The sequence below is a fragment of the Bactrocera neohumeralis genome, chromosome 5 (assembly GCF_024586455.1).
Source record: "Bactrocera neohumeralis isolate Rockhampton chromosome 5, APGP_CSIRO_Bneo_wtdbg2-racon-allhic-juicebox.fasta_v2, whole genome shotgun sequence".
Classification (NCBI taxonomy): domain Eukaryota; kingdom Metazoa; phylum Arthropoda; class Insecta; order Diptera; family Tephritidae; genus Bactrocera; species Bactrocera neohumeralis.
Window position 1 is genome coordinate 19,775,150 of NC_065922.1, and position 25,781 is coordinate 19,800,930.

The following is a 25,781-nucleotide window of genomic DNA, read 5'->3' on the forward strand; positions in this document are numbered from 1 at the left end:
AGCTGATTCAACAGCGTGTAAGAAAATAAATAAAAACAATAATGCCCGAAGAAATTTTGGAGCCACAAGCAAAATTGCAAAAAATTGAAGATGATGAAAAAAACAAACAGGTAGAATGTGAAACAAAATTGCATGGGCCTGGAGAAACCCCACCAAATCCTCTAAGCAAAAATCAATTGAAGAAACAAAAACGTTTGGAAAAGTATGAAGAATTCAAAAAGGCTCGTCGGCTGAAAGAACGTGAAAGACAAAAGCAAAAGCGACTTGAAGCACAAGCTCAAGGATTACCCACTAGAAATGGTCCTTCACGTAAAGAGCTGAAGAAACGTCAAGCTGAGGTTGATAAACAAGAGTTGGGCAAACTTAGTGTAGCAATTGATTTAGACTACGATGAATTGATGCATGATCGCGACGTGGCGAAATGCATAAAACAATGTCTACGTATTTATACAATAAATCGTCGTTCAACATGTCCAGGACAACTGCACCTAACTGGTATTAAAACTGACGGTCGTATTCACACTAGCCTTAAGCGAAATGATGGCTGGGAAAATTGGCATTTGAAATATCACTTTGATACAACACATATGGAAGTTTTTCCTAAAGAGAATATAATATACCTGACATGTGAATCGGATACTGTGCTGGATAGTATTGAGGAGGGTAAAATCTATATCATTGGAGGTTTAGTGGATCACAATCATCATAAGGGTCTGTGTCATAAACGAGCAATTGACAACGGATTACACACAGCGCGTCTTCCACTAAACGAACACGTGAATATGAAAACACGTGCAGTACTTAGTACATTTCATGGTAAGTTATTTGATTAAGAATGATGTCGATATATTTAACGATTTTCAAATGATTTCAGTATTTGAAATACTCTTGCGGGTCTCGGAAGGAAAGTCGTGGACTGAAGCCATTATTGAAACGTTACCTGAAAGAAAGGGGGCTAAACCTAAACTAAATTTAGAAGAGACAGGAAAACATTTGAATGACAAAGGAGTTGCAAACACTGAAATAATTGCTGATAACATTTGCGATTTGAATTGACGTCGTAATGATTTCTTGAATTATGGAGCAAAAACTTTTTCCACACTATATTAAAAACCTTTTGAATGGTATAAGCAAAAATATATACACTTTGGCCGTAAAAAGCTAGAATAAACACAATTGAAAGTATTTTTTGAAAATCCATGAAATTGGGTTAAAGAAGCAATAAAGCATAGATTTCATGGCACAGTACCACTAAATGTGCATTAAATTTTGGAATTATATTCTAAAGACAACACGTTAGTTTTATATTTTAAAATTCAGTCTACCGCGATTACAATTTATCTTAGTTGCTTATATGAACTTCGTGTAATCTAACATCCTTTAACATATAACTTTCCTCGCTTTACGTGACAGTTCACACTGAAACAGCACAGAAAACAAAGGGTGTGCAGCAATGAACGCTTTGCTTTCAGTGCTTTTCTCGTAAAAATGAGAGTTTTACGTGAACATACTATATAGATGCGTACATCGCACTTTTCTGTCAAAAAAAATGCCTGACGCAAAGCGATCCAAAAATTCTATGTGAACTAGCCGTTAGTAAATAATTTAGATTCGGTTGGCTCCCGTGGAGAATGGTTGTCAATCCATTGTGAATAAGAGTCTGAGAACTGTTCAAAATAACATATGATCGTATATTTTATTTATTTCAACCTAGAAACGGCTTTACCATAAAAAATTAAGTGCAAAAGTTTATTAAGAAACTGATTCTTAGTTTTCGTGTCATAAAATTTTAAAATATGTAGACTTCCAGTTTTTATTTATAAATATTAAACTTGTATTTCATTTTATGTTGCAGCTTCAATTATTAATAAGATTGCATTGCATTTAATGGTATAAATATCCTAAAAATAATATAACAATGTAAATATTATTTCCAATATATTATATTCCAATGATTTAATATAAAACATTTACATATCTTGATATATCATGTGCATACATCGGTGTTAAGAAGGCATTACTAAATTTTAAATTTATTGAAAATGCAACTCTGTTTGTAATGCACCGGCTGATGCAATTTTCCTTCTCCCACTCACGCGAATTCGAATAGAAGAGAGCAAATGCTAAGCAAGGAAAACAAAACACAATGAAAATAACAACAAAATGCAAAAGAAATCGCGCAAATGCGAAGATACACAAAAGCGGACAAGATACAAGCCAAGCGAAAACACCATGGTCAATTTAGTTACTCTTCGATTTTCGAACAGTGCGGTAAAAACTTAAATTTATTTAGAACTTCTATTCGTGCGTTTTTTTGTGTGAAGATTCAACGGTGAGTGAAATTTATTTTTTTAAACCCTTAAATTCATAGTTTAGGAATAGCACATCAATTTGCAAAATTGTTACTATATCTTAGATAGGGCTTTTCATATTGTTAAGGTCGCATAATATGCCTTGAAGGCCGCTGATATCGTGCGGTATGCGTCCCGGGCTGCAGCGCGTTCGTGCCTCCGCCCTCTGGCAATTTCATCTTTCATTTATTGTGTTTTGACGCAATTGAGTTTCTTTTCCTGCGCTAAATGCGCAAAAAAGGAATATAAATAAATGTGTGCCGCAAATTGAATGGATTCCATTTCCATATTAATTTGTTATAATGAAAAACTTACGACAACTTTTAAGCTGTGCAATAATTAGGTACATATATTAAGAACAAAGAAAGTATATACATATGTACATATGTATGTATGTAATACAAGTTGCGCCTGCAATCAAATCATATGTTTGGAACAAACGCGTCTGGGCATTATATATTATACATATGTATGTACATACATACATATGTTTGTTGCGTACTGGCTTGCATTTGAATTTCAACTTTAATAATGTCGTTAAGAATGAATACTTTCTAAATTACGTACGTAATTTTTATTTAATTTATGCCTGCGTATGTATGTATGTAGGTGCGTGTGTATTTCTATACCGGTGCGTGACATTTTATGGAGTTTCCATACAAACCGCTATTAATTCATTAATGCAGTTACTTCTTTTCGACAACATGATGCGCAGTGTTATATAAATATATATAATATTTTTATAAATATAAGTATGTACATATGTTCTTCTTGCGAAGCGCTGCAGTAGCAATATAAAATATGCTAAAACTATAGCCGCAACTTCCATGTACATACATAATACATCAATATTCATTTGTATACGCCTTATATACGTACATACATTGTTAAAAAGAAATATCAAACATTGAAAACATTTTCATTTGCGGCCCTGCGACGCAATAACCACAGACAACAACGAAGGCCAAACAGCTTTTCTAAATACATTCATATATAGGTTTACATACATACATATGTATCTTTGTGAATATAAAAATCAGCCTTTTCGTCGTCTTGCACCTATGTATGTATACCGTACGCCATGTGTGTCCAGTACAGCGGGAGGTAATAGAAGACGCCATACTTAAAACTCCATTACTTTGAATTCGACATAGCTAAATGATTCCCAAAAGTTGTAGCTAGGTAGTAATCTTTAAAGAGTTCTTGAATAGAAGTTTTCGTTCAAAATTTACGAATTCAGTGTAAACTATTTCTAAACTGCAGTTTTGTGCCCTGTGTCGGTACCTGTATTATATTTATAATGGCGTCGTGTACCTGAAAATGCAGGTAGAGCGGTAAAACTATAAAACGAATACTTATTTTTATTTGACAGATGCTATTTTTCGTACAAATACATTTTGTATAACTTATCGTATATTAAATATAAGATATATGCATAAAAATTGCTTATTTCGCTTCCAAATTTAACTATTTTATCAGCTTTCTATGTGTAGATACATATCAGTTAGACAAAAACGGCTACCTAGCCTATTTGGAAACCTTATCTGGTCAGCTGTTGTTACAGCAAAAGGCATCGCTTCGTTGTTTCACAATTACTCTCATTTTCCAACACAAAAGTTAGGTACGCCCTTAAGAAGGTAGGCAGATTTTAAATTTTTATACATAAATTTGTGTGAAAATAGAAATGTTATTTGAAATGTCACATTTAAAAAACAAAGAAAAATCTGTTTGCAGTGTAATCTGCAAAATCTTTACAGAGAAATCCATCAATTGTAAGCGTATGCCATGCATATGTTAAAATTTTAGTAGAATTAGGATATTGCCATGCTGCTATGCATTTGTATCTATCTATTTAGGATCTACCCAAAGTCATATACCTACTTGCGACCTTATCTACTTGTGAAAACACAGTGCTTTCTAAAAGTATATTTGGGTAGATATGTGCATACATTTATGCATGTGAGTATTATATGTATACACGTGCGTATGCACATATATTTATGTGTGTGGGTAAATCATTGATGGATCTACCGTCAAAACACTTAGACATTTTGTGAGTTACATTATACCTGTATGTCACTCAGGCTTGATCGTTTACCAAAATGGTCGACTTTTTATTTACTTTGCAAATACATAAGGTCCTTTTCGAACCTTGCCTATAAATAAAGTACCAAAATGGCAGACTAAATATATTTACTTTGTAAATACATAAGGTCCTTTTCGAACCCTCTCGATAAAGGAAGTATTGATGTACAGTTTTATGTCAATATATTGTACATGTGCATTTTTCGGTTATGACTACAAAAACTACCCATTTCCGTTCTGTGAACGACCAATACAGTGAATTATCTATTATTATTCTTACTTTTAAATAAAAATTTGAGTAATAAACGCCATTTTATATTATTACTCCATTTTTATGCATAACTCTCTATCTTCCTATTATTCCTATACTTTGGCTGCAGTTCCATTTTGTTATTTCTCCTTTTTTCTTTGTATGTATTCAAAAATGGAAAACAATTTTTACCAAAACAAAATATGTACGATATGCTAAATTTTTGCGTTTTTGGTAAAATGCCAGCATTATTCTTCGCCTTGTTTTCGAAATAGTACACATAAATCCATTTTTGTAAATATGTACACACATGAAAGAAAACACGAGATTTAGCCGCAAATGTGATTAAAAAAAAAAATAATAAATAGAATAAAATATGGTTTCTTGTTTTGTTGAAATATGGCGCGCGTCAGTTTACTCTTGGTGTGATCTTTGTAGTGCTGTGCATATACACAGTACAGTATGTATATACACATTTTCTGTTTATAAAAACGTCATTTTGCCAAAAAGTCGCTGTTTCAATTCTTTCCTTTGCGCTGTGCTGGCGTTAATATTTTGCGCAAAAATTTGGTCCAAGGAAGGTTCGAGTTTTCATCATTCATTCTCGCGCTTTTCACTATATTTATGTACATATATACATGCTTTGCATTTGCAGCCTTTTATATATTGTAAATACATATGTATATTGCGGTCTATTTCAAATAGTTTGCTTCATTCACAATTTTCAATTTCTCTCTAGAAACGAAAGTGACAACGCAAGTTTGGTCAGCGACCAGCAATTTTTGTATGAGAACGCGCTGATCGACGAAGTGCTACGAATTTGGTGCAGCAATACTTCATAAATACCAATTGCAAAAACCAAAAAGTAAAAAATAAAAAATATTACACTAAAGTTCAAATAGTACACAGTGTGTTGGGCAAGAATTGCAATTATGTTGTGCATTTTTTAATACGTTAAATATTCAACTTGTGCTCGATTAAAGTGTGGTGTCTAACAAAAATAGCAAATTTTTGTTTTTTATAAAAGTCAATTAATATAAAAACAACAAATAATTAAATACAAAACACAATGCAAGCGGTAAAGGCGAAATTGTCAAATATTTCCATACCATGGAGGCTAGTGTTGAAGAATGTCGCAGCGATTGTGATATCTTTGGTAGCATTGTCATGGTGAGTATTCCTACCAAAAATTTCTATGACAACTACAATTACACAAAATTACCCCACTGCACGCATTCATTCATACAAATTTCATAAAAATATTAATATTCATAAAATTTTTGGCTACCCACACATACACCTACACATACATACATATACATGCACATATTATTGCTTTGCTTTTAAATATTTTATTTGCAGTATTATTAATTTTTCGAACAAAATATAAAAGCATACATTGTATTATTAATTGCGAAATGAAGAATTAGTGGCACATTAGAACATTCTGCTGTGCAATATAATTTTAATTTTGTATTCCAACGAATTATTCTTGTTTGTGTGTACATTTATACTGATTCTCTAGTCTTATTTACTACATTCAGTGTTGGATTTGTTGCCGTTTTCCCCACAAATATGCTCAAATTTTCTTCTTCGCTATTCGAACATGATATTGTGAAATTTCTAAGCGCTTTTTGTAGAACACATTTTTAATTATATAGTAAATATACTTGTGTATATAGTTTGGTGTGTGGCAAATCAACCATCGCTTTACGGAGTAATAACCCGAGTTAATTACCTTGAAACCAGTGCGCGACTTGCAAGAAATGTTCATACATACAGTAGTCTCTATACACATCTAATACTTACATATGTATGTATGTATATACGCATCTAATACATACATATATGTATATAGCCGTTTACATTTTTTGCGATTACTTGATTACTTTTTTGGTACATTCATGGTCACAGCAAACTAGTGATTTGAAATCAACCAGTGACTTATTTGTAATAAATATATACACTCATCTGTATGTAGGGAGGCACACATTTGTAATTGATAATGTATATGGGTTTAAACGTAAGCAAATATACATACATACATATGTATGTACTATTTGATCATGGACTATATGACCTGGACCAAGAAGAAAACAATATTTTCACGAACCTTAATACAATTGTTTATTATAGGATTCATTAAAGGCTCCTTTTTAACCTTTAGTTTTTTTCCGTTTTGGCCTCATTTAGGAGCGCCATTCGCAAGATTGTTGGATCAATCAAATCAAGCATCTCTTTTGCAACCTCTATTCGAAGTTGTTTTTTTTTTACAAGAGATTCAAGATTCTGGTCTTTTGGAACGAGCCTACCATTGATACGCTTCATACCCGAAACATTAACCAAAATGTGTGTAAGAGATGTTAAGATCCTCTGATATGCCAATACTAATCACAACTTGATAATTTTCAAACACTTTATCTTAAACTTTTCGATTTCGATGATGGGTTTCGGTATTACGACTAGCCTTGTTACGATCATGCACTTGCGGTAATTGGTTGTTGAGGGATTTTACACTCAATAATTTCTTAGTGGAAATTATATTTTTTTTTGGAAAAAGTCCTAATATTTATGCATTTTTTTTCTGTGTCACCCTAATAATAATGCTTTATACATTCGACTCGAGGAATGAACATGAGTTAGCACTAAAGTAATTAAAGTTTTACCTAACGGAGAGCTAAAATTCCCATTTCTAAATAAACTGAAAGCACAGCAATTTTCTTCATAAGTTTCTAAGCAGACATGCTGATTCTTCCAAAAAAATCTAAAACATATCACTTTATATCGAGTACGTTATCACATTACAAAATTTTAGCAGTTCGAGTAAGTGCCATTAGGTATCATTCAGTTCCTGATCTAACCTTACATTTATATAGCTACAAAAATTTTATTTACATACATACATACTATGTAAGTCAACGCTACAGCAAATTCTTCAGATTGGACCACTATAGTATATAGCTACCATACAAACTAACCTATCAAAATCTAAATAAATATATTTTTATACTCTTTTGAAGGGAATTATATCTTTTGTTGGAATGAAGTTAAGGTTTTTTCCTGTTTTATTGACAAAAAATATGGTTGCACCCTAATACTCAAAACAGATACGTATTTATGTATCATGCACATACATGCATACATATATAATATATTTTATGCGAGATAATAACAAACCCATAATTGGAGGAAATTGTCTGCCAACGATATTTGCGCTCTAATGTGTTCAAAAAGCAGGCGATACGTTGACGCACTGACCATTTGCTGTTGATCAACAAAGCGAAAATTAAGACACAGAAATTACAACAAAAATGGCTCCACAACATAAAGTGAATAACAACGGAAAAGTCGTTCATTTAAAAATAATGTGTGACACGAATATTTGAAACGCAGCAAAGTCGAAAGAAGGCGGTCGGCATGTCGCAGCTACGACAGGAGGTAGCCGCGCACCCATTAAAAATTGTAAAATTTCGGCTGCCAAGTGGGGGTGTGGAGGCGCTTGTTGATGTCTGTTGACTAAAGATCGGTTGGCAGCGTACGATATTGACAAAGAGTGCGTTTTATTTTCGGTTTATCTTATTTTAACGCGTAATTTGGGTCAAAGAACTGAAAGTCGTCGGAAGCCGTCGTATGCACCGTACATATACGAGTTGTTCCCAAATCGTTCTATCGTTAACAAAATTGCTACCGCAAAAAGTGAATAAAAACGAACAATAAATAAAATATAAATAAAAACCAAAACAAAAATAAAAATAAATGCAAAAACAAAAACAAAGGCGGAGGCAAAGGCAAAGGCAAAATGCGACAGCGGCGTGCCGGTGTGATGACAAGCAACATGTGACTCCACCGCTTGGCTGCGACGGACTCAAGTGGGGGCCAATAATTGTTTTACAATATGAAAACGAAAATACTGGTATTGCACATGTGCATACATATAAACATATGTACATATATCCATATACATACAAAGTGAATTGCTGGTATGGTAGTGCAAGTGGGTGTGTTTGCAATGACACTGCGGAGAAGCTGGCCATACAAATTAAAATGTATATATAAATATGTAGCATATATAGTACGTACTATATAGTATATGAATATCGAATGTGCTCATTGAGTTGCAGATGAATGTGTGTCTATCTAGATTTGAAAGCTGTCCGTCTGCCCAGTGTACTTGCATGTGACTTGTTGGCTGTTGGCTCGAATTTTGTGCGTTCATATGAGAATATGTAGCTACCGTTAGATACATGGTTATAATGGTTTACACCGGCATTTTCAATAAATAATACGTATAATAAACAAAATGTATCTAAAATGAGTTATTCACATCTATTGCATATGTAGTTTTCACACATATTTATGTCTATATTTTCATAAATTTGTAGATAGAGTGCTTTCAAAAAAGTATATATAAATGTATGCATGTACATATGTATAATTACAGAATGTCTTTTGGCTGGATTTTAGCATAGCATCTCTCGATTTCGGATTTAAAGATCCGAATATAGTCCGGCGTTGGACCGACCAAGGTTATTTTTTGAAAAGAAACCCCGGTTTTGGTCTGGCCAGGGTTATTTTTATTTTTTGAAAAGAAGTTCTACGCGAAAGAACCGAATACATCCTGGTGTTGGTTCAAGTAGGGTTATTTTTTGAAAAGAAGTTCTATGCAACAGAACTGAAAAAACCTCGGTGTTGGTCCGACCTGAGTTATTTTTTTGAGGCTCTACGCGAAAGAACCGAATACACGCCGGTTTGGACCGGGCAGTGTTATTTTTGTGAAAGGTGGTCGTAAGCCGCAAACGCAAAGAGAAGCTCTACGCGAAAGATTGGACCGTCCAAGGTAATTTTTTGAAAATAAACCCCGGTTTTGGTCTGGCCAGGGTTATTTTTATTTTTCGAAAGGATGTTCTACGCAAAAGAACTGACCTCGGTGTTGGTCCGACCAGGTTTATTTTTTTTGAATCGCGACCGAAAGCAGTCAACGCAAATGGAAGCTCTACGTGTACACGTCGGTTTGGACCGGGAAGAGCAAAATGCAGTTCTATGCAAAAGAACTGAAAAGATCTCTGTGTTGGTTCGTGGGGAGTAATTTTTTTGAAGCGCGGCCGAAGGTAGTCAACACAAAAAGGTGCTGGTTCCAGTAGGTATAGCCCGAAGTTGGACGAAGTTCAACGCAAAAGAATTAAATATACCCCGGTGATGGATCAAACAGGGTAATTTTTTTTTTAAGAAACCGCCTCGGTTTTGGTTCGGCGGTTATTTTTTGTGAAATGCGGCAGCCAACGCCAGTCTTGGTTCATGTGAAAGCTGAAAATTTAAGTGTAACTTCATTATAAATCAACGAAACACTTTAAATATATAACTTTAATAACTTAAAGTTCAAATATCTCCAAAACCGGAAGTCAGCGGCAACTATATACATATACATATATATATGTATGTATATGTATATTCTTTCGTAATGCATTTTAATACCGAAATCGGCTGATGCTTTTCAAAAATGTACTCTGTAGTTTTCTTTTCAAAATATTATCATACTCATATGACGAACATGCTATGTACAAATATATACGCTTTGTATGTACTTTTACTTTGCGACGTGCCTCTTGAAAATAAATATATACATATGTATGCATATGCACATTTCGCATATTTATATCAATTTACCGTCGTCTGACACATTTCGATGCCGACAGCGCGATTACTTACATTAATTTATATATGTACATATAGTCGTATATACATACATACATATATACATACGTACTTGTATTCATGCATTTGCTATGGCTATAGTTAAAAATTTCAGCTAAAAGAAACGACTTTGTTTAAATGGGTTAAATGTTTGGAGTTTTTTCTCTCTTAAATATCGTAAGCTCATAAAATATATCAAAACTGCGGAATATTAAATAAAAGAGCAAGGCTTTATACAATGTCCATATTTATAATATATTGCGAATTATAAAAAAAATAAAAAAAGAATAACTTCAGCTGATCGAAACTATAATACCCTTCACAAGTGCATTTCTTATAGCCGAAGACATTATAAAGAGATCTTTATCTGGGTTTTGGTCTGTCGGTTTGTATGGCAGCTATATGCTATAGTTAACCATAAAAAAATTTATTTTGATCGGCCAGTATTGCTATCTGATTCGATTTAAACAATTTATTCGGAGATTATAGCGTTGTTTTAGACAATAAAACCAAATTTCATCGTTTGTTTGAGAAATGCTGTAGTGCCATATTCCTATTGCATTTTCATAATTTCAGATCGATATTTCAAAAACTAAAAACTAGTTCGCGTATATACAGGCAGACCTACTAGGCGAAATTTGCTCATCTCGTTACGTCGATCATTTATAGAGTTTCCGACGTTTTTACTGGATATTACAAACTTCGTTCGCAAACTTGATATACCCAGTGCAAGGTATAATAATGTCCAACGATTTAAGTCGATTAAATAATAATAAAAAGTTTTGGATATAAGATCTGAGAATAGAGAGACAGTAAAGTTGGGTTAGATTGAGATGGATTTTCTTGGTTAAGAACTCACGAACTATGTTAAAAATGTATTTCGAAATACGGTGTTTGTCATGGCCTTCTCTTGCCGACGCCGAAAAGCAAACAGATTCCATGAGAAAACTCTTCTTGTCTGAAATACGCTTGGAGATATGTCGAAGAACGTATGAACTTACTCCGAATAGGGTTGTGCCGAGCTGACATTGCTTCACTGGTTAAGAAAGCATTCGATAACGTAGAATCATGTGAATGTACCGAAACTAGGTTCTACATTGTGCTTGTATCTCATTATGACGAGTTAAAACAAATGAAATCTTTATAGATTATGAAAATTAAGTGCTTTGTTTTGATTTGTTGACAATAGTTTTCATTTTTATAAAATATGTAATTAATTATTATTAATATTATAATATTGATAAAATTCAAGGTCGTACTTCAGTTCCAAGAAATACCTTTCAATTACATATTGTATAATATTTAAAAGACTACTTGAAGCTCAGTCTACGTAAATATTATATTGTATTACTTCACCACTAATGCTAACTACATACTCTAGAAACATACTATATATTGTTATATACATACATATGTACAAATATATGTATATAAAATATTTACAGAGCGAATTTTGCTGCTAACGGCTAGGTAGTGTTCGGCAAAATAGATTTTTATTTATACGCAATGAATTAAGCATTTATTAAATTGTCCGTATAAAACATAATTCTATTGCCTACATACAGTTTTAGGCGGCTTATTGGAAACATGACTAAATATTGTACGGATTAAATATAAGGGTGGTATATGTAGGGTGAAGAGGGGTGGCTACAGTTATGTACATATGTGATAGACACAGCTGCTGTGGAGTATACGTCAATTTTTTCGTATACCTTCGGAAAAATCGACAATTCAATATTTTTCCCAACCACCCGTTTAGGTTACGTGTTCGAAAATATGTATTTATGTATTTTTTTATATACTCCACCTTCTACATATACTGACAAGGGCACTGTAATGAAAGTCACAGATTACTTGTAAAATGTGTGTGCACTCTCACATATTTAATATGTATAATTCTCACACCTTTCTAGAAATAGTTTACCGTTGCTACTTATTACACAACTAATCAGGAAAATATGGAGAAAATCATTACAATGTGTCTGCCTTATATTTAGCTCGACACATACACTGTATAAATGTGTCTTTCCTGTATACTGTATACATATATGTATATGCAAGTATGTGTTTTTGTGTAGCACCGAAATTTAATTGCCGCAAACAGTCAATTTGCAGTTAATTATGCAAGCGTAGTGTTTTATCGCTCATCCTCACACAACAAACATATTTATCACTTGACTTGTCTATGACTACATGCATGTGTGTGTGTGTGTATGACTAAACCCATGCTCATCACCTTTCTAAGATGCAATGAGGTGTAGCGCGACGACGATTCACCTAATTACTAGCAGCACAACAGATGTTATTGGCTCCTGCTCAATTGCAATGATTTCGCACGGTGCCAAGAAAATCAGCTACGAAAGTCAATTTTGTTGAGGTTAGAATTACATAAATGATGGCATTTATATACCCTTCCCATATATGTAGTATATTTAGTTAGGTAAGTTACATATGTAACATAGAAAATTTGTATTTACCTTAATATTACGTAAACATAGCGAGCACACGTCATTTGGATATTTTTAAAAAAATTCCTTACGAATTTGTGTGCTCGCCAATTTGAGTTCGTTTATCCGACACTATCTTCAATGAAAATTCCATATACACAGATAGCTATGTTTTATAGTATATATTATATTGTACATAGTATATGCATTGTATAAAAACTATTTACTTTAGTTGTAAAATAAAAATGCCAAGTAAATATTCGATAATGCGCTGTCAACTTTGTTTTTGCCATGACGTATCGTTCAATGATAAACAAACAACGGTGAACAATGGCAGTTTTCGTATTTTACAACCTTTAATGAAAACAAGAAAACACGGTAATTTCGGTTACACCAAAGCAATATAATTTTGACGATCTTGATTTTGATTGATCAATTTGTATAGAAACTATGTGCTATTGTGATCTGATCTGAACAATTTCTTCGGAGATTATAGCGTTGGATAGGATTAAGATCCATGCCATGTGAAGCTTTCTTGTCAAATAAAAAAGTTTTCCATACAGCAGCTTGAAATTGATTGTTCAGTTTGTATGTAGTATGTAGATTCCAAAGTTTTCCGATATCAACGCTTCCGAGCAGCTTTTTGAGGAGAAAAGTGTGCAAAATTTCAGATCGGTATACTTGTACGTTCGAATTTTTCTGCTGGTTGTTACAAACTTCGTGCTAAACTTAACATAACTAATAGTACCCTGTTTGGGTTAAAAATGTAATAAACATGTTTTTTTTTTCTTATCGGATTTGAAGAAATGCTGACAAGTAGGTTATACTAGAACACAGGTATTCACTTCTTTTATTTAATTTCTTAGAGGCTTTATTCTTATTTTTAAAGTCGCTTTCGATGTATTTATATCTCTCCAATCTGATATGTTTATTTTTCTGTTTTTTTCACTGGTGTTCTGAAATATTTTCTATAAAAAATCCTTGAGATTTTCGAAATATTTTTTACGTTTGATTTTCTAAAGTCACATAAATGAACCGATTTTTCTTAAGGGGCTATATATGGGTTTACGGGTTAAAAAAATCGAATTTTTTATTGTCTTACAACACCTCTAGAATATTGTGCTAAATTTTCAAGTCGGTCCGAGTAATAGTTTCGGAGATACAGCCGTGAGAACTTATGCACTCGAGGCTAGCTGGGCTAAGTGTGCCGTCTTTAAACACGTTTTTCTAGAAACTGTGTTTTTGAAGTCGGTTGGCAAGATTTCTCGAGAACTACTCAGATTGAGATACAATTCTTAGAAGACTTGGACGAAGGACTTTTGTCTATTGATGATATTGATAGTTATACTGTTTTACTCGAGGGAACCCACGTAACCCCTTAACAAACATTTTTATTACCTAAGCGAGTGTTCTTTTGACGCTCACTAACAAGAGAACAGAGCAGATATAAGCACAAATTTATTTACATAATTCTTAAATGTTCCTAAGTATTTAAAGAGACATGTAATACAGTCCGCTTGCCTACCTATGAACATACTCTCTCATACATTCTCTCGCAAATGACTAGTGTAAAGAAAGCTCAACAAATGTACTTTGTACATACATATGTATGTATGTATGTATATATATATTTCTTTTTCTTATCTCTGTATTTACATTCGCCGCTAGAAAAGCAAATAAATATTTCTGTCAAATGAATATAAATACATAATTAGCATACATACATATTGTATCACATTTTGACTCAGCCACTTACAGTGATGTTAAGTTTATTGGCAGCGTTGCGGTAAATACAAGTGGCGTGACATTTTTATTTTTCTCTCACAAGTTTTAATTAAAATTTTATAGTTTTGAGTTTGAGTATGGCAATTTATTATATTTACACCGATTGCTTGTTCGTTTAGCCACTTCTCAAGTTTTGGTGTATTGAACTTGCTATCTATATATGTAGCCAGCTAGTTATATATCTTCGAAAGTAAAGATATAGCAGTTACTAAATTTTGTCCATCTTTTAAATAATTTTTTTCTAATGAGGCATGTGGAATTAAGGCATATAATACATACAAATATCTCATGATCTGGCTAGAACTATTTTAATTATAAAAATATATCCTCGCTAAACGCATTTCTTCTTTCAGCCAGTTTGTTTACATTTCCAATTCGCTGCACAACACTGTATTTTTTGTTCAAATACAAATTTGCTTGATAAGCACTTCTTGCTCTTATCGCACATTGAAATTGAAGCGGAACACCTCATGAGTATTTACATATACTTATGTACATACATACACATACATACATACCTCAATAGTGGGTAAACATTCTCACATACATATGTACATAACAGCAACTATGTAGTTACTTTTACTTATTGCTGATAGCAACGGCTATAACCGCGTAAGCGATTTCTACGCCAGTAAAGAAGATGATAACAACGGAAACGTGCCTCTTATTGCGAATTGCGTAGGCCCCTTATTTTTATGAGCAAAAAATTAAAATAAAATAGCTTAAGCTACTAGTTTTTAATAGAAATTATGTGGGTCAGATTCATAGGTGTAAAGTTGGCAAGTGTTTGTATGGCTTTAGGAGATCACTCACTTTGAGGCACTTAATTGAAATATTTTATTTACACATTAATAATAAAAATTCTGCACTTAGATAAGTGATTTCACTTGCTAAAATCCCTTGACTTTGTTATCGTTGTCATTGAAGACATATGTACATATACATATGTACAAATATAGACACCTTTCTATAAAGAGTAAACAAGAAAATAAATAATAATTAATCAATGTTTTTATTAAATACAAATAACGTAATAAAATATATCTATCTTCGTACGAGAATGTATGAAGATCGTAAAAATATATACATATGTACATATATTCTTGTGTACATACATACATATGTACATTTTACTGGCAGAAGTGACGGATTGTTGCCATAAAAATGCGAAGAGACTAACGCCTACTTAATAATTTTAGGTGTTTAATACTTTCTAATTTTGTTATTTACTATACAATGGCATATGTATTTTAAGAAATAATAATTATAATTATAATAAAAAGGTGAATGTCCATTTTATGTGCTGAAACTGACAGAAATCAAAATTGAACCGGACTGACAGCAAAAAACATGTTCACGTATTTTAATACAAAACTTTATTATCGGCTTCACTTCTTATAGACCTCAGCTGAGATGACTCTGAAAGTCTTTTAGGAATTTTATTTTTTTTCGGCACCTTTTTGTTGCGCTATTAGCTAGATTATTGAGCGGTTACGACGGTATATTCATAAAAACACGTCTCACTGCCAGTAATGCTGTATAAGTTGGATGTAGGCTTCTTAGTTACGTTGTCAATCATCTCTTTGAGACCTCTAACAGACTTTATTTTTGAAAAAATACATTATTCAGTTCCGTGTACGAGTTTAGGTTTCATTCATAGCTTCATACCAAAACATTAACATAAAATGTGTGTAGTCGATTCATAATAAATATATAGAGGCTTCGATCCCCTTATGGAATGATCTCTTGCCAACACGACGATTTTCAAGTATTGTTTCTTTGGTTTTTTTGTTCTCACCGTCATTAATAGAGGAGTGCCCCTCATTTTCAATGACTTCGCAACCTTCATTGAGTGCTTTGTACTACTCAAATACATTTGTTTGTGACAAAGAAGACTTCTTTTTTAAGGGGATACATGGGTTTACGGGTTTTAAAAAATCAATTATTTTATTATCTTATTAAATTCTACAGCACCTCTAGAATATTGTCCTAGGTTTTCAAGTTGATTCGAATAATGGTTTCGGAGATGCAGCCTAGAGAACTTGTGCGCTCGAGGCTAAGTGCGCCGTCTTTAAACACGTTTTTCTCGAAACTGTGTTTTGAAGTGTTAGCAAGATTTCTCGAGAACTACTCAACCGATCTTCATGAAATTTTACACAGGTCTTTGAGATACAATTCTTAAAAACTTGGACTTTTGATTTGGATTTTTTCTCTATTACAAGTATTTGAAAAAAAAGTGAAATTTTCAATTTTTTTTTTGTAAAATTGTCTGCCAAAAATCCCATTTTCAGTTTTTTTCCTTCGTCCAAGTTCTAAGTTAAGGTTTCAGCTAAAACACGAATTTTTTCACTTTATATGATGTTGTAAGGAGTTATCCTTACGTTCTGGCGTTGCAATAAGTACTTTTTCAATATTTTCATCCATTGAAACACACAAATTTTCAAGCAAACTCGTCTTTAAATTTTTTCCATGGCAAAATTCACCGGATGAACAGCTACCATCATAAAAAATATTACACCAATTTTTTCTTTAATCCCACTTTTTTGGTTGGTAAAGAAATATTTCACTACTAATTATTTACCAAACGTGTTAAAAAAACGCTTCCGCTTTCTATTTTCCATACAATTGAACATTTGCGTGTGTTCCCATGTAAAGTTAGGGGGCATCATGTTATTCTCCACAAAAGCAAGTATTCTCACAATAGGCCATTTATTGTACAATATATGTATATCCGTAGTATTTTTATACATACATACATATTGATATATAATAATACCTATCTATATACTTATCGCTTATATTAATTACTATAAACACTCGCAAATGAATCGCTAACCTGTGAGCCTTACTGAGCAAAGCGCACATTCTTCACAATTAAAAAAACGTGACTCTATGCAATTCCACATTGATGAAACACGAAAAAGAATAAATAAATGTTGCTTTCCAATTCCGCATGCTTTTTATCTTGCCAAAGGTGAGCATGTGTACACAGTAGGCGTTGCAGCTGCACACAGTAACGAACGTGAAGCTGATACAATCTGGGTTTCCAGAGTTCTGAAGCAATGAAATTGTGCCCTTAGGGGGTTTTGCTTTTTAACTAAAGAAGAGTTCATTGTTTGTATTAATTTATTATAGAGTTAATTATTTACTTAAATATGATTCGAAATTAATTGACAATTTTGTTTGAAGTTTAAGCTTAAATAGACTACACGTTTTGTGCCGTTTTGTTGCTCATTTCAGATAATATTACAGTTAATGCAATTTATCTCTGTTTTCGCTTTGTATTTGCTTTGCCTTTGTGTTGCAGACATAACTTAAATGTCAGTTAATCAATTACCTGTTTAAATTACTTAATTAGCGCATAAATTACGTTAACAACCAGCGTTAGTATGTGCGCCCCTTTAATGAATCCAAGACGTCTCTGAATGCAACTTGTGAGCTCGTAGTATTTTTCCTTTTTTCTAGGCATAAAACTACTTGCCATTTGTGCTTTAAATACACTTATAAGTATATGGAATATACTATACTTATTTCAAAGAGTCTATATAAGTACTGCCTTTGTATGCAAATAAAATTCTTTCATTTCTTTTCTTTGCTTTTAAATTTAGTCTTTTTGCACTGCTAATGCTTGCCTATTATTTTGTTTTTTTTGCCAGTTTCATTAAAATTCCAGTTAGCCAGTGTTAATAGTAACAAGTTTCGAGTTCATCATTCTTTGCGACCTTCAACTCGCTATTTGGACTTTGTTTATAGCATAATTCTGTTTTAACGGTGTTTTTGCTATTATAGTAAACATTTATAAGTATATTTTATTATTTGTTTTCATTTTTATTTTTATTGTTTTTTTTTGTGCGTAGTACTCCAAATATATATTTACATATATGTACATACATACTATACATCGGGTGATAAAGTTAAAGAACTTTTATTTGGAATAAAATAGAGTGAAATTTTGGCTTTGGTAGTGACGGAAAAGTTTTCGGAAACAAGATGTAGAACACTTACACGATTTTTCCAGTCCTTGAAACACTTTTTATAAGCACTTTTTGGGATGGCTTTCAGATCCTTCAGTGAATTGTTTTATCTCTTCGATCAGCTTAAAATGGGTTCAATGGAGCGCTAATTTCAGTTTGAGGAATAAGAAAAAATTACACTGAGCCAAATCATGTGAATATGGTGGTTGAACGATAGTATTCATTGCGTTTTTGGCTTTAAATTCGAATATCGAAAAAAACAATAAGCATTACGTTGATTTTTGAGTAGATTTGGGGTGGTTTTTTTGGTTTCGGCTCGTTTTTTTTCTTCTATTCCGATGATTGTTGACTTATTTGCATGTCAAACTCATAAATCCATGTCTCATCGGCAGTTATAGTGCTCTCAATGAATGTGGGCTCAGAATTCGTACGATCAAGGATGTCCAAAGAGACCTGTTTTTGGTACTCTTTTTGAAAAAAATTCAGCTTTATCGAGACGAGGTCGAGCAAGAACGCGTTTCATACCCAAATATCCACCAAAATTATTCGAACGGACTCGCGAGAGATGTCGAACTCTCTTGCAATTTCTAGCCTGACGATTTTCAAGCACTTTTTATACTTTCATCAGTTGAAGAGGTCGAAGGTCGTCCAGGCCGTTGTCCGATATTTTTATCCATTGTAAAAATCGCAACGCACTACTAAGATGTACCAACTTAAGAAGCTGCTGTAAATAAACCGGTTGACAGACCGCGGCCATTTTTGGCATAGTAATTAATGACAGTCCTGCCAATTTAGCAAAATACATTTTTTTGAAATTTCATTATCCGGGGAATTTAATTATAAATTCCGTGTGCTTTTTTGTCACAATTTGTAGCCATAGCGTCTGGGTGTTATGAATATCACCTTCTCGTTCCAATTTCGTATAAAAATTTCGGCCTTTTCTCACCAATAATTCTATTTCCAAATGATCAGTCATAGGCAGTTAAGCAGCATTGATCATTGGTTCCAACAAAAAGTATACTGAGTCAAATTCAGTGAACGAGAGAGCAGCGAGCTCGGGGACATTTTTTCCCGGGCGCGCAGTTTTCCTCGTACTATATTTTTTGGCAGATATTTTTCTTCAACAATTCATAAAAAGTTGTCTATTTCTTGATATGATTCAAAAAGGTGATTCCAGAAAATTTGCATCGCACTTTTGCGCGAAGACACAATTCAATGTCAATCAGAACTTTTTAATTTGATTTGACAGCTATCACTCTAGGAATTTCTAATCAGTATTTCTAAGCTTAGTTGAGTCATAAAAAATTTTTCTCTAGCACTCTGGCTTTGGAGAGACTATCAGTGAAGAACCTACATACTTATGTATATTAAACCCTGAAGGAATGAAGAAATAACTTATTATTTAATAATATTAATTATATATTAGAAAACAACACTGACCAGTGACAGCCGAGCGTACATCGTCGCCTCTTCTTCTGTTCGCTCGCTCTGGGCGCAATTGAGTGACGGCGCAAACAGCTGGTTTTGTTTTTAAATAATATAACTGGTACTTCTAAGCTTCCTGCTTATACAAATACAAAACCGACTTAGATTAGAACTATACTTAGCGATATACATACATACCTATGTACATTATATGAGTAGATTATGGTAAATTGCTAAATATTTCACTACGAATTTGTTTTAACTACTTTTTATCTTAAGCAAAATTAAAAACTCAAACAAAAACAAGAATAACTTGTTTACATTAAGTTTTGTATTGACCTAAGTTGAGTTTTGTTTGATTTTTGTCAGTTAGTCGTTCGCTGGCAGTCGTAATTTTTGGTACTTTTGCTTAGCGAGAATTCCCGCCGTTGTAATTTTTGTAAAAAAGCTATAAAACTTGTGAATAAATAGTATGTACCTACACACATAGAAATAACTCGTATATACATATGTATGTAGTACGTTGTAGTATGGCGTAATTACGACAACACTTTTTGTTTCATTGTTGTTTTCTTTCGCTTTTTTATCGTGCTGCGCATCCGGTGGCCAGTGTAAATGCGCATGTGCCGTCAACGCAGCTAGTGAGTGGCTACAGCGTGTAAATGAGAATCGAATATGCACTGTAATTGACTTACAAGCGTGTAAATAAAATGCTAAGATCATACAAATGAAGCTAAAATTCGAAAATGCATTTGTAGCAGCTGTGCGGTCAGCTGACTTGCAACGATGACAGTCAGCGCCATTATGTAGAATAAAAGTAACTGTTCATTCAACATTGGGAAAACAGCTGTTTGTTATTTCTAATCTAATGGCTCCAAATAAATGCGTAAAACATTGGAGTCATAGTAATGATTTTTGAATAAATTTAAAACGTTGTTCCGTGCAAGTGTGAGACTTTATTGAATGCGTATTTAAACCTGTTCACACGTGTTTGGTTCGAAACAAAATATACAAAATTTGATTCGTATGTACATATGTACATATGAATGTAAAATGTTTGAAAGGTATACTGTGAACTAGACTTTTGAAAAATGCGTTAAAAATTGTTGAAAAATGAGTTAAAAATTGTTGAAAAATGAAGCATTAAAAAATTTTATATCAATTTTTGAGATCTTTTTAAAATTGTATATTATATTTTTTTTAAGCAGAAGTGCCTGTTTTTTTAATGCTTGGCATTTTTAATATAAGTCAATATGTAAATTTAAAATTGTAATATTAAAAATTACATTTGCGGGTTAATTTTAAATTTTAAAATTAAGCTATCAAAATTTTTTTTTATTAATTTTAAAGTATTTTTAAAATATTTTACTTTTTTTATAATTCATATTTTTTTTTCAAAGTATACCATTTTAAATATACATGCTTACATACATCTACATACTACATACATATGTATGTATGTATGTAAGTGCATCAGTAGGTAATTAAAAAAATATTTATAACTGTTAACTCTTAATATATGTATGTATATTATAATAAAAAATGTTTTTAAAATACATCATAGTTTTTTAAATATTTTGAGTGAGTTTTCAAAATCAAATTTAGTTGTTGTGATGTTAAAGATTATTTTTCCAAAATTTGCTCACTTAGAAAAAAATAAAAATTCCAATTATACCTTGAACAGGGCATATTAAGTTCGAAGAATGCCTCCGGAAACCCTACAAATTTTTCATATAAAAATGATCACATGTCGATTTAGCCATGTCCGTCTGTCTGTCTGTAATATATACATACATACATATGTATACGCGAATTAGTCCCTCATTTTTTCAGATATCGATCGGAAATTTCGCACAAATCCTTTTTCACCAAGAAGCTGGCCATTTGACGGAACCACCGATATTGGACTACTATAGCCTATAGCTGCCATATAAACTGGCAGATCAAAACCAAGTTGTTAAAATATTGACATCATGCTCTTGCACATACATATGTACATACATATGTATGTACATAAGTAGACACATGTGTAGATGGATTTGTGTATCGTCCGCTTTGTTTTCCAACGCCCATTAATTGTTGGCTTTTATTGAGCGAAAAGTCTTCTACAAATAAGCTATTTTTTTGCAAAAGTTAATTGATATGTATGTACAAATTTATATTGAGAAAGTCTATATGTACATACATATGTATGTACATACATGAACCATACGCATAACACAATCAACGAATTTAAGTAAAATTACCTTAAACTATATGAAAGTTTATCAAGAACAATAAATAGAACGCATTTTGTGTTTGTAAACAAAACGGTTGTGATATCGCGTTGTGTAAGCACACTTGATGTACATTCATACACCTACGTATGTATACGTATAAATTTGTATTTTGGTTTGTGTGAGTGCCTGCAATTAATTTTGTCTTATCGGTTGATGATTTCACGCGGTATTCCTCTTGTTATGAGCAATGGTGTGGCGTTTTTCACCTGCACACACCAGCCTAGACAGCTGTCTACAAATACACACACACACACATCTCTATCTATGGCTCAGTGTATGAATGCGTGTTTACGAAGTGTGTATGTGGAATATATTCACTCGTACGTCGCAAAAATCAGCTGATAATTCGATAAAGTGAATTTTGTTGTTGTTGCCAGCAATCTGTTATTTTCGCTTGTGTTGTTATTGTTATTGACACTGCAGTCGGTGCTTGTTTGTGTTCTTACAAAGTTAGATCATTTATTTTGGTTCCGTATTGTTTGCAAGCACACAAGCCTATGAATATTTGTATATATTTATAAGTGTGTACATATATTATAACACCATGTATGTACATATGTATATTCTAATAGAGTACATATGTACATACATACATACTACATACATACATATATAAAGTAGATGGTAATTATAGCAAATTGTAAGCAGTCTAATGCTGATGGAATTGAAACATTGCATATATTGCTTACATATGTATGTATGGCATCAAGGTCGAACACCTCTTAGTGGCTTAACTAAGCATAAATGTATAAAAATAAGTATGTGTTGATATACATATGTACATGCATATGTGCATGTGTATGTATGTATGTATGTTGCATGCGTTTTGATTAAAGTTACATCTGGCAATGGTGCCCATAATATTAAACTGCAAAAAACATTATGATATAATTATTTTCAAAAAAAATTACATTTCAAAAGATAGAAAATTATATTCGTTAAATAATATTAGATATTATTCGTTAAAAAAATACTTCTATATACATTGATGTAGGCAATTTTTACATACACACCATCTGATCAAATTTGACCCGGACTGATAAGCAAATAAAATAAATGTTCATGTAAAAATTAATAAAATAAAATATTGATTCGATAAAAAATCCGTATTCGTTCCGGAACGGGAACGGAATAAAAAATCTTTATTTTATAAAAAAATCTATTATCGCTTCAAAATATATTCTTTTACGTTTGCTATAAGCCTCGGCTGGAATAGACCTCAGTGCCTTTAGCGAATTTAGATTTTTTTCGGTTTCGGTTCATTTTTGGAGCGGCATATTCTCTCAACATTTTGCACAGTTTCGAAGTCATATTCTTAAACTAACGTCGCGTCACCAGTAATGTAGCGTTTGATGACTGTAGGGTCCTCAGTTGACAAGCATCTATTTTGAGACCTCTACTTAACGTCGTTTAAGCAAAACATTCAAGATTCAGGTCGTTTGGTACCAGTTTGGCACACGCTCCATACCCAAAATATTAACCAAAATGTGCTGAGTCGAAACATAAGAGTTATGGAGATCCTCTATTCACTTGATCCGATGTCAACACTGATTTTGAAGCACTGTTTCTTTATCTTTTTCGATGTTATCGAAATTGTTAGATAAATTCCGTAGTAAAAATCGCCAACTATTTCTGTCGTAAATAAAAAGCTGTCAAAAATACACTAATTGACATATGAAGATCAAACTCTACACGTACATACATACATAAAATCATTTACCAATCTGGGGAAAAAATGTTGTACAATTCGGTTTACGCGTGCAGTTTCAACTGATCAGATCAGGGTCATATTTGATCAGCTGGTACATGCACTTACATATTGCACATACAACTATTATGATTTTTGTTTTTTTTTAATAAAATATTACGCTAACCCTTTACAAGTTTTTAACTTTTTTTTTTTAAATCTGTGAACATAATATTATAATAAACATAATACTAATATTGTCTTAATTATTTTAACTATTTAGGCTACACCTTCGTCCATTAGGCATTTTCTTTCTATCGCTATTCTTCTACTGGATTTATAAGACGCGCTGCAACTTCCGAATTATACCACCGCCTGAATTGCAAAAAATTGACCAATTTCGCAAAGAAAATAGAAAAATGTTCGGCGCATCCTTGTTTACTGTTGGAGGAATCCTTGCGTTCGGTGGTCCGATATTAACAGGTCTTTCTCTGGGCCTGGTGTTAGTGGCGACAGCGGTTATATTAGCGAATAAGGTTGAATATGAGGCTTTACGAAGAGAGCGTAAGTTTTTTTTTTATGATAAAATATCCCATCAATAATATTTATGCATATATTTTTTTATATTTTAGGACGCCGTGGCAAACGCTATTATGACGACTACAGTGGTAGCGAAACAGGGACCGGCACAGAGACAGGTACGGACAGTGAGTCCGAAACGGATGATGAATTTTTGCCAGACACAAGCTCAAATAATCTTGTGCTATTGGCACGTGCAAGCGATCAAGCCTCATACTCTATAAAGACGGAGGACATCGATGATAAAGATGATGATGGTGATGACGCTAGTGATGGAAGTGATGATATACCATCAGAGCTTTTAATCCCCGACTCCATACCGGAGTTGAATGAAAACTCCACAGATGATGACGATGATCTGATGCCGGTCATCAATGTTGATGAACTAAATGCAGATCCGCGCACAATTGCCAGTAATATACGCTTTGAGAAGTGTCACTTTAAGTCTGACTCCTCCTCATCATCGGAGGAGAATTTGTCGAAAGGTTTAAATTTTACCGATTCGGCAAAGCCAGTCAACACCGCCACAAATGATGGCGTTGTTGCCGCCTTAGTCGCCACAACATCCGCTCAAGCACTACTCGAAGGTGGCAGCAAGCTACTGCCTAGCCTTGTCAGCGGCCTAATCGGGCTAGGAAACAAAAATGTAGCTACCAACAACAGTAGCAAAAGCAAAGTAAAGGAGGAAGACCGCTCCTCCGAAAGTGACTTTGAGATCATCGATCACGAATAGGAACGCAGCTTATAATATTCCCGAGTCCAAAGAATAATATATGTATGTACATACATATATTTATAGATATATTAGTATACTGGCGAGGAAAGGTAATTAGTAAGTGAAACACAATTCAAAATAAATACAGTTGTACTTATTTTTAGCTAATGAATTTTAAAATATATAGACTATTATTTAAAGGATTTGCATCATATTTTTAGTAGCAGCTTTTTTTATTTTTTTTTTTAGTTTAATTAATAAACTTAATTTTATTATAATTTTTATTTTATTATAATTTTTACTATATTATATATATGTTCATTAATTTTTTGGCAATCATTTTATCCGTAATTTGTTTGTAGTCCACTAAATTCCCGATGCATCCTTTAAATATCAACCATTCACCTTTTCAAACAATAATTACAATTTTTTAACATACAAAATAATACTGAAAACTTACAAAGACATACATATGTATACATATTTGCCCCTACAACCAATTTACTTTTAAAA

General features: G+C 32.8%; 2 protein-coding genes across 2 annotated transcripts; both read left to right on the forward strand.

The window, feature by feature from the left end:
* The first annotated feature begins 15 nt into the window (after window positions 1-15).
* LOC126757938 (tRNA methyltransferase 10 homolog A) lies at window positions 16-1,176 on the forward strand. Its single transcript, XM_050471863.1, has 2 exons — window positions 16-816; window positions 875-1,176. The coding sequence occupies exons 1-2, from the start codon at window positions 42-44 to the stop codon at window positions 1,054-1,056; spliced, it is 957 nt and encodes a 318-aa protein (XP_050327820.1). The 5' UTR covers window positions 16-41; the 3' UTR covers window positions 1,057-1,176.
* Window positions 1,177-2,237: 1,061 nt separating this feature from the next.
* LOC126758822 (uncharacterized) lies at window positions 2,238-25,522 on the forward strand. The gene is made up of 4 exons (XM_050473206.1): window positions 2,238-2,332; window positions 5,426-5,856; window positions 24,258-24,538; window positions 24,607-25,522. The coding sequence occupies exons 2-4, from the start codon at window positions 5,756-5,758 to the stop codon at window positions 25,284-25,286; spliced, it is 1,062 nt and encodes a 353-aa protein (XP_050329163.1). The 5' UTR covers window positions 2,238-2,332; window positions 5,426-5,755; the 3' UTR covers window positions 25,287-25,522.
* The last annotated feature ends 259 nt before the right edge of the window (window positions 25,523-25,781 follow it).